Source organism: Stomoxys calcitrans, chromosome 5, assembly GCF_963082655.1.
Source record: "Stomoxys calcitrans chromosome 5, idStoCalc2.1, whole genome shotgun sequence".
Classification (NCBI taxonomy): Eukaryota; Metazoa; Arthropoda; class Insecta; order Diptera; family Muscidae; genus Stomoxys; species Stomoxys calcitrans.
This window is the reverse complement of record NC_081556.1, coordinates 111,048,002-111,058,309: the sequence shown is the minus strand read 5'-3', so window position 1 is coordinate 111,058,309 and position 10,308 is coordinate 111,048,002. Positions and strand designations below refer to the sequence as shown.

Below are 10,308 nucleotides of genomic sequence, written 5' to 3'. Positions count from 1 at the left end.
ATCTTAATGATAAAGGACTCCCTTCTCATAGCCGAGTCCCAACGGTGTGCCGAAGTGTGACACCTCTTTGGAAGGTTTAAAAGGTTCATGGCAATGTAATTTACGAATGTCGGCAGCATTGGGAGAGAATAACCACTACAGCAAATTATTTCTTTATATTGTCGCCAGTATTCGAAACCTGGCGTTCAGCGTCATAAACGGACTATGCTAACCACTGCATGCTTCTGTCAGCAGACAGTGTTGGCTAAGATCACCAGACTTTTTTCTATGAGTGCAAGAGCCTAGGACATTTTGAAATCTGGTTCACTCTGCAATGCATTAGGATAAAATAGAATCTAGAATTTACGTTGCCACTTAGATCCAACTAATATGTTGATAAGATAAATCAATTGGTTTAATACCCCTTGAGACTTTTAGGCGTGGCTGCCCTTATCGTGCCTGACCAACTTGTTCAAAGAGCATTGAACATAACATCTATTTTTGTTTTTTATTAATTGTTACAAAATTTAACTTTTTCAAGACTTTATTTTGCATTTTTCCAATAAATCCACATCAAAGAGAAATGATGGATTTAGCTCTAGTTTCCCTATCTGCCAAAATGACCATAGCTACGGGCCTTGCGAGCAGATTCGTTGGCATGCAAAATGCCAGCCTCAGCCACATCTGCCAAGCCCACTGCAGCTTCAGCTAGAGTTTGTTCCACAGGTTGGCCCACAGCGAACATGGCCATCATGGCGATTATTCCCACAGACAGAAGGAATTTCATTTTGTATAACTATTTTCAATAATGCAATAGAAAACCGATGTTTTATATATAAATTGTTAAAGTGAAATGTATCGTATTAATCAAAACCTAGGGTCTTTTTATATGCTTTCGATAACATCTGCAAATGAAAAAATATTTTCATATAACAAAAAAACCCAAATTTAACAAATAATAGAATCCGACATGTTATGTATTTCTATTGTGGTCTAATTTTAACTGTTTTTAGCTTTATATAGAAGAAAATGCACGTTTTTTTTATTGAATTAAGAATAATAGAAGGTGCATAAAACTCACATATGACAAAACAAACTTAAGTCAAGGCAAAACAAATTTTTAGTTCTTCACATTAGACGTTTCATTGGGGATTATAATTTGTAGATTTAGTTCATAAATGAAACTTAAAACATATAACCGTAAGTTTTCCATCTCCATCAGTGAAACATTATTGGATCAAAGCTAGAATCCTAGGATTGAGAACAGAACCTATAGGCTGCCCATAATATAGTCTTGCACGCAGATATCCAAGCTAACGCACAATGGTTGAGGGGGAATGGAGTTCACGCGAGGACGCACAGTGGGATAGAATCGAAAACTATTAAACAAATTGCCGTTTAAGAACGATTAGAGATAACTCTTTTAAATTCAAATCAGTAAGGAAAGGAAAAAGACGGGCTGTGCCGACTTTATAATACCCTACACCAACCCCTATAAAAACAAAAGTAGGCTACATCTAATTCTGAACCAATTTTGATGGACCTCGGCGGATATATGCAGATAGATTATTATACAATAATTTCTGTATCAAATTTCGAGCAAAGCAAATATGTTCAAACGTAATAACTACGGTTGACAAATGACAACAAATTACCCAAAAATCTGACGAACATATATATGGGAGCTATATCAAAATCTGAACCGATTTCGACCAAACATTATGGATATTGTGGAAGTCGTCGAGGAAAGCGTTGTACAAAATTTTAGGAATATTGGTCAATAAATGCGCTTGCAGTGGGTAGAGGAGAAAAAATCGGGCGATATATATTGGGTTGCCCAAAAAGTAATTGCGGATTTTTTAAAAGAAAGTAAATGCATTTTTAATAAAACTTAGAATGAAATTTAATCAAATATACTTTTTTTACACTTTTTTCTAAAGCAAGCTAAAAGTAACAGCTGATAACTGACAGAAGAAAGAATGCAATTACAGAGTCACAAGCTGTAAAAAAATTTTTCAACGCCGACTATATGAAAAATCCGCAATTACTTTTTGGGCAACCCAATATATATGAGACCTATATCTAAATCTGAACCGATTTCTGTGAAATTCGCCAGTAATATCGAGAGTCATAAGAAAATTCTTCCTGCCAAATTTCGAAAGAATCCGTTAACAAATGATCATTTTATTGATGTATTACTGCAAATCGGACGAACATATATATGGGAGCTATATCCAAATCTGAACCGATTTTTATGAAATTCACCAGTAACATCGAGAGTCATAAGGAAATCCTTCCTGTCGAATTTCGAAAGAATCGGTTAACAAATGACGATTTCATTGCATTATTACTGCAAATCGGACGAACATATATATGGAAGCTATATCCAAATCTGAACCGATTTTTCCAATTTCGATATGCTTTGTCTCTAGGCCGAAAAACATGTCCATGCCAAATTTGAAGACGATCGGATAAAAATTGCGACCTGTACTTTGTACACAAATTAACATGGACAGACGGACAGACAGACGGACGGACAGACAGACAGACGGACATAGCTAAATCGAATCAGAAAGTGATTCTGAGTCGATGTATATACTTATCAATGGGTCTATGTCTCTTCCTTTTGGGTGTTACAATCCAATTCATTAAGTTATAATACCCTACAGTGTATTAACAATGGTTAGAGCTTAGGTGTCATCGTGATCATGTGCAAAATTTCAAGGTGGTGCGAAGCCCTTAGGTTGGTCACCTCGGCATTTCCAATAATTAATCTTCAGTTGTGGCCCGATTTGCAAAGAAAAAACTCCATGAAAAGTGCTCAAAAATTGCTATTAAAAAAGTCTGCTTGAGAATCCATGTTGGATTCAGGGTCTTAAGCCCTTAAAAGCCCATTTATTATCCATTTTCACTTAAATGTGGAACAGTGAACAGTGATGTTGTGGTCTATCTTTCGTCTGCTTGATTCTGGTGAATATCCAGATCCAGGAACTCTGCGACTAAAATGAGTTGCGTCCAGAGGGTTGTAAGTCTGAGTCGAGTGGGTCTGATTGGGCAATTGAAGAGGTGGCGTGTGTCGTGTGATCCCTGGTCACAATCGGGACATACATTCTGCACATTGGCATCAATCCTTGCTCTGCAGGAGGAAAGGCGGCTGCATCCGCAGGGTCGTAATTGAGAAAGAACTACTCTTGCGTGCGTTCCGAAGGATCTGGGTCTGAGTAGAGTGGGTCTGACTGGGCAGTTGAACGGGTGACATGTGTCGTGTGGTCTCTGGTCACAATCGGGACATACATCCTATACGTTGGCATCAATCCTTGCTCTGCAGGAGGTAAGGCGGCTGCACCCGCCGGATCGTAATTGAGCCAGAACTACTCTAGTTTGCCATAGGAGATCAATTTCCTCAGAAGCAATGGAAGATGATCTTTTCCAAGAACCACATTCACCCGGCAGCTATTTACCGCATCTGCTACCGTGTCTGCATGAATGTTGTCTAGACCCGCTTGACATGGCGCTTGACATCCCACATAGTTGATGTTATTGTAGCAGTGTGTTGTGTTTTATCTTTCGTCTGCATAATCATGGTGCGTATCTAGATCTAGGAACTCATTGACTAAGATGGGGTGCGTCCAGAGGGATCTAGGTCTGAGTCAAGTATGTCTGGCTGGGCCGTTAAGGTGATGGTAGCTCTTCACCGCATTTGATACCGTGTCTGCATGAATGCTGTCTAGACCCGCTTCATATGCCGCTGAACCTCATGCTCCTCAAGCTCAAGCGATGGATTACTATCCACAAGATGATGATTTGGATGGTCCCTGCGATAACAGCCCAAAAGGTATTGCTTACGCAGCATGAAATTATGTCTTCGTCATGACAGCTCGCCGTCTGATCGGAAAACATGCTGACAGACTAAAGGTTGCCAGTAAAGACTTTTGCCGAAGCTGTGAGGACGTCGAGGAAGAAGAGACTATAGAACACCTTCTGTTTGTGTGTCCCACACTGGCAGTGAGAAGGAGTTGCACTTAAGGTTCAAATTTCTTTGAGAACTTGTCTGAGTTGGCGGATGTGAACATTCGCAAATTGTTGGGCATTTTAAAGCGATCTGGAAGGTTCAACAGTAAGAACTATAAGGCATCTTCCCAATGGACGAAAACGCCTAAGTGAGTCTGATTTTAAAGTGGAACACGAATCCGATATATATATTTTCAAAGCTCGTTGAATGGCCGCCCATCCCCCAAAACACCCTCCAAGGCGGTCATGTTTGCCGACTATGGAAATATGGGGCTCAAATTAAAGGTATGTGGGAGTAGACCACGTACCTGATATCAACATTAAGGTCCAACTGTCTAGCGGACGTCCCCCCACCATAACAACCCCAAATAGGACGTATTTGCTCATCAAGATAAGTTGGGTCTTAGAGAGAGGGGAACTAAATATTCACAGTTTTTAGGGCCAATACCCCAAACCGGACATATTTACTGACTTTTGCAGTAAGGAGTTTAAATAAGATTAGAAAACGAATTTGATATCCAATTTTTAAGGCAATGGCAATATGCGATTGAAATAAATGATATATAGATATATGAGAATAGAGCACGTTGCTGATATATTTTCCAGGCTTAGTGTTTGGGGGACCAATCCAATCCCCAAATCACCCCTTAATCGGGCATATTTACCTACCATGTGGATGTCGAGCTTAAATGAAAGGTTTTGGGGGGTAGAGCAAGAATTGATATCTATTTTCGGGACCAATTTTCTGGAGGTCTACCCCTTACCCAAAATACCCCCAAACATCAATTTTTTAGTGACCATCGCAATATGGGGCTCAAACAAAGGAATTTGGGAGTATAATACGAATTTGATATCCAAATGTAGGACCATGTATTTAGGGCATCACCCCTTCCCCAAAGGGTTAAAATTTTTCGACCATGCCAATATGTGGCTCCAATGAAAGGTATTTGAGTTAAGAAAACGAATTTGATAACCTATTTTGGGGCCATGTGTTTGGGGGACGCCTCATCCTGTAAACTCCTCTTAAGCCAATGGCAATATGGGGTCTAAATAAATGGTATTTGAGAGAAGAGCACGATGTTGATATTTTTTCAGGGCCAAGTATATGGGGGACCATCTCTCCCCCGAAAACACCACTAAATCAGACATCATGAGCATATCGGTCTGAAATGAAGAATTTTGAGAGTGGAGTACACCTTACATCCAATCTTAAATTCGGACAAAGGTACTTATATCGTTAAACTGTTAGTCAAGTTAGCATGGTATTTCACTAAAAGATCTTTAATTGTCGAAAAAAAATATTCCAAAGAAACTTTTGCTCCATATAAAGTAAAAGAAGGCGCAGCGGAGCGGGCCCGGGTCAGCTAGTTCTATATAAATTTCGATCCTGGATGGCTTTTCGCCAGACATTAACACTCTATGGATAAAATAGAATCAAACCTTTTTCTCAGCAATAGTTTGAGGAGTAATTTTATTCTTTGTTACCACTTGGGAGTTTTAGGATTTTCCCTGCCTTTCATGCCACACAAGCTGGATCACAAAGTCCCATCTACAACATTTACTAAGTTTTCTAATAAAAAATTACTGTATTTAATTTGTTTAATATTTTATTTTTCACTTTTCACATAATTTCGAGTGTCAAGGGCGGCGCTTTCAAGTAGGCGTTAAAGGAATAGCTCTATTTTCCGTATCCTCCATATCCTCCATAACCGCCATAACCACCACCGTAACCGCCATAACCACCATAGCCACGGGCTTGACGAGCAGCTTCATTGGCATGCAAATTTCCGGCCTCAGCCACATCGGCCAAGCCCACCGAAGCTTCAGCTTGTTCCACAGGTTGGGCCGCTACCAGCATGGCCATCATCGTAACGATCACTCCCACAAGCATAAGGAATTTCATTTTGTTATAAACTTTGTTAATTGATTGCAAAGAAAAGATGTTTTATCTAAGAACTGTTAAAGTGAATTGTATCGTATTGATCAAAATCAAGGGTCTTTTTATACGCTATCGCTATCATCTGCAAATGCAAAAATGCTAAATGTTTATTAGTAAAAAAAGACAACTTTTACAATAGATTGAATTCAGACAGACTAGGGCTATCCATTGTGGTCTAATTTTTATTTTCGTTTCTTTTTTTTTTGCGTAATACAGAAGAAACCCGCTTTCTTTTATTAAATTAAGAATAATTGAAATTGAATACAAGTTTGGCAAAAACAATCTTTCAGTCAAGGCCTTCTTTGGTGTGATTCACATCTGACGTTATCAAAATTTGTAAAGTTAGTTCATTTAATCTTATGTATATATCTATTATATGAAATAAAATCTTATCTATTGTATAGAAATTAAATCGTAGCGCTTTGCTTGTTTCTTAGTTTGTTTGTCTGTTTCGTATAGACTCAAAATGGCTGTACCGATTTTCATGAAATTTTCACAGATGCTAGAGTTTGAGCCTCCGGTGTACAAAATTTTTTGATATCCGAAGGGGGGGCGGACCCTCCCCCTTGCCCCAATTTTCAAAAACGCCAGATCTAGGAGATGATAGCATCGACTTAAGCGAAATTTTGAATTCCACCTTATGGTATCCAAAAAATACGAAATTGGGGTCAAATAACCCGAGGGGACGCCTCATTCTAAAACCCACCCGAACGGACATGTTTACGGATTGGGACAATGTGGGTATCAAACGAAAAGTATTTAGGAGAAGAATACGAACTTGGTATACAAATTTCAACCTAAGTGTTCGGGGGGTCCCCAACCCACAAAAACATCACCCAACAGGACACTTTTACCGCTTTAGGATATATGTGTATCAAATGAAAGGTATTAAAAAGTAGAGTACATATCTGACAGCCCACCGTAGCGCAGAGGTTAGCATGTCCGCCTATGACGCTGAACGCCTGGGTTTAGAATCCTGCCGAGACCATCAGAAAAAAAAATTCACATGTGGTTTTCCCCTCCTAATGTTGGCGATATTTGTGAGGTACTATGCCATGTAAAACTTCTCTCCAAAGAGGTGCGCAATGCGGCTCGCCGTTCGGACTCGGCTATAAAACGGAGGCCCCTTATCATTGAGCTTAAACTTGAATCGGACTGCACTCATTGATATGTGAGAAGTTTGCCCCCCTTCCTTAGTGGAATGTTCATGGGCAAATTTTGCATTTTTTTTTTTTTTACATGTCTGACATAAAAATATGTTCCTTGGTGTCTTAGGGGCCTCCCCACTCCCCAAAACCCACTCAACAGGATATATTTACCCATTGGGACAATATGGGTTACAAATTAAAGGTGTCTACAAGTTGAGTACACATATTTTATAACAATTTGGTCCAAGGTGACTATGGGGCTCTCCAACCCTAAAACCCCCCAAAACGGGCATGAATGTCCAACGTCACAAAATGGATTAAAATGAAAGGTATTTGGGAGTTGGGACATTTGGACAGAGTCTGGGACCGGCCCACCCACCTAATGCGCTTCAATAAGACGTGTAGTGCGATCGGGATAACATGGGAACTAAACGAAATGCCTATGATAGTAGAGTTCGAATCTAATCTTATATATAAAATTCAATTTGAGTTTGTTTATTTGTCGGTTTGTTTGTTTGTTCCGTATAGACTCAAGAATGGCTGAACCGATTACCTTGAAATTTTCACAGATTGTGTAGGTTTTTCTGGAAGGAAACATAGGCTATATCATTTTTTGATATCGGAGGGGTGGCGGACCCTCCCCCCTACCCCAAAGTACTACCCAAAAATAAAAGTGGACAATATGGGACTCAAATGAAAGGTATTCAGGAGTAGAGAACTAATTTCTTATTAAAAATTGGGTCCAAGTAACTGGGGGGCCGCCCCAATCCCAAAATCCCCTAAAATAGGTTTTTTGGACAATCATGATAATATGGGACTCAAATGAAGGTATCCGGCAGTAGGTTGCGAATATGGTCAGGAAGGAGAAATAGGCTTTATAATTTGTTGATATCGGAAGGGGGCGGAACCTCACCCTTTGCCCAAAAACACTATGAATATATGGAACTCGGTTTTTGGTTTGTTCCATTGAATCAAGAACGGCTGAACCGATTTTCTTAAATTTTTTACAGATTGTGTAAGTCTGTCTGGAAGGAAACATAGGCTATATAATTTTTAGATAAAGGATGGGGGCAGTCCCTCCACCCTACCCCAACAATGCCATCCAAAACCAAACGTAGACCAATAGGCACAATATGGTATCAAATGAAAGGTAGTGGAGACTAGAAAACGAATATCGTATTAAAATTTGGGTCCAAGTACCCAAGAGGGCCTCACCAACCCCAAAACTACTCTAAACAGATATATTCGACGTTCATGTCAATATGGGACTCAAATGACAATAATCTACAGTTGATTACAAATATGGCGTAAAAAATTAGGTCCAAGTAATGGCAGGTCGCTCCACCCCCAAGTACCCCAAATGGGCATATTACCCGACCATGTCTATATGGGACTCAAATGAAAGGTATTTGGGAGTAGATTATGAATATGACATTAAAATTTTCTTTTCTTTCCGAAAATAAGTCAAATAGGTTGATTGACCCATTATGACAATATGGGACTCAAATGAAAGGTATTTGAGAGTAGAAAACGAATTTGCTACCGAATTTTGGATTTTTTTTTTCACTCTCACAGTCAAAACAAAACATGGTTTCTATTATTGGAGTCAGATGCCTCGGGGGCCGTCCAAAACCCGCCAAATGGGTTATAGACCAATCACGACAATATGGAGCTCAAACGAAAGATGCTTCAGAAAAAAACGAATTTGATATCCAATTGAAGAGCCATGGGTTTGGGGAACTGTCCCATCCGAAAACACCTCCCTATTATAAGAAAGCTATTTGATGTTTAAATTGATTGATTTTCGGGAAATTGATACCCATCGGGACAAAGGCCCTGGAGTCCAGGAGTAAGTACGTGGGTGGCTGCCCCACCCTATTTGCCCTTCAAACCGGACATATTTGTGGACACATGTACCGACAATACCTATATGTAGATCAAATGTCGTTTTTAGAAGATGTGTTGAATCTGATATCCATTTTCGGGGCAAAGGGTTTGGCTACTTCTATCCACCACTAAAACCAAGAGAATGAATTAAATCTAACATCCAAACTTTAATGGGCGGACACTCCCCTTATCGTATTTCAAAAGCGCCAGATCTCGGAGATTGATGGGGCGATTTACGCCTTTTATGGCCCCAAGACGTTACTCTCTTCAAACCGGCCATGACGAAAACGAATTTGATATCCAATTTTGAGGCCCCATAAACTCCCCCTAAAGGAGGAATGTAACAGTAGAGCACGATGCTGATATTTATTCAGGGCTAAGTGCGTGGGTGGCCGCCCCACCCTGTTTGCCCTTCAAACCGGACATATTTGTGGACACATATACCGACAATACCAATATGTAGATCAAATGTCGTTTTTAGGAGTAGTGTTTGAATCTGATATCCATTTTCGGGGCAAAGAGTTTGGCTACTTCAATCCACCACCAAAACCAAGAGAATGAATTAAATCTAACATCCAAACTTTAATGGGCGGACCCTTCCCTTATCGTATTTCAAAAGCGCCAGATCTCGGAGATGGATGGGGCGATTTACGCCTTTTATGGCCCCAAGACGTTAAATCGAGAGATCGTTGTATATGGACCGATCTGGGCCAAATTGAAAAAGGATGTCGAAGGGCTTAACACAACTCACTGTACCGAGCAACCTAGGCCCTTGCACCTCAGCTGTAAAATTTCAAAGAGATGTCTCTACCCGTATTCACACGGCTTTTTTTAGCTAGTTCTTTCGGTTCTATCCCAGTGTGCGTCGCACCTCGATAAGAAGGAGTTGGGGCTTAGGCACGGTTGACTAGATGTTTAGGGCGGTTGTACGACCAATACTTCCTATGGATTTATGGTGTGATATAAGGCCGTGGATAATTGTGCACTTCGCAAGGATGAACAGGCTACTGCGGTAGTGCTGTTGCAGGGGAAATGCTCTGAGGGAGGGGAAATGCCTTGAAAGAGAGAATTTCGAAAATCGGACCACAAAAGAAGATTTGGCAGCCCCAACAAATTTTCGGAAGACCTAGGGAAACAACTTTAGGGATCTGCCAAAATACAGATCCCACGGCCTTATGTCACACCATAAATCCATAGGAAGTATTGGCCGACCAAATCTAGTACAATCTAGAACACCGTGTCCGGCCTAAGCCTCCAACTCCTTCCTAACGAGTTGCGACGCACAGTGAGATAGAACCGAAAAAACTGGTTAAAAAATTTGCCATGTGAATACGGGTAGAGACA

The 10,308-nt window shown here is 40.2% G+C and overlaps 1 protein-coding gene across 1 annotated transcript; it reads right to left on the bottom strand.

Annotated features, from left to right (window-relative positions):
• Nucleotides 1-5,589: 5,589 nt before the first annotated feature.
• LOC106095889 (shematrin-like protein 2) lies at nucleotides 5,590-6,156 on the bottom strand. The gene is made up of 2 exons (XM_013263328.2): nucleotides 6,086-6,156; nucleotides 5,590-6,011 (listed from the first exon to the last, which is right to left on the bottom strand). Exon 2 carries the CDS (start codon nucleotides 5,891-5,893, stop codon nucleotides 5,669-5,671), a length of 225 nt encoding a protein of 74 aa, XP_013118782.2. The 5' UTR covers nucleotides 5,894-6,011; nucleotides 6,086-6,156; the 3' UTR covers nucleotides 5,590-5,668.
• Nucleotides 6,157-10,308: the final 4,152 nt, after the last annotated feature.

Coding starts and splice junctions, on each gene's coding strand:
- LOC106095889 (XM_013263328.2), bottom strand. CDS start 5,893: ATGAAATTCCTTATGCTTGTGGGAGTGATCGTTACGATGATGGCCATG.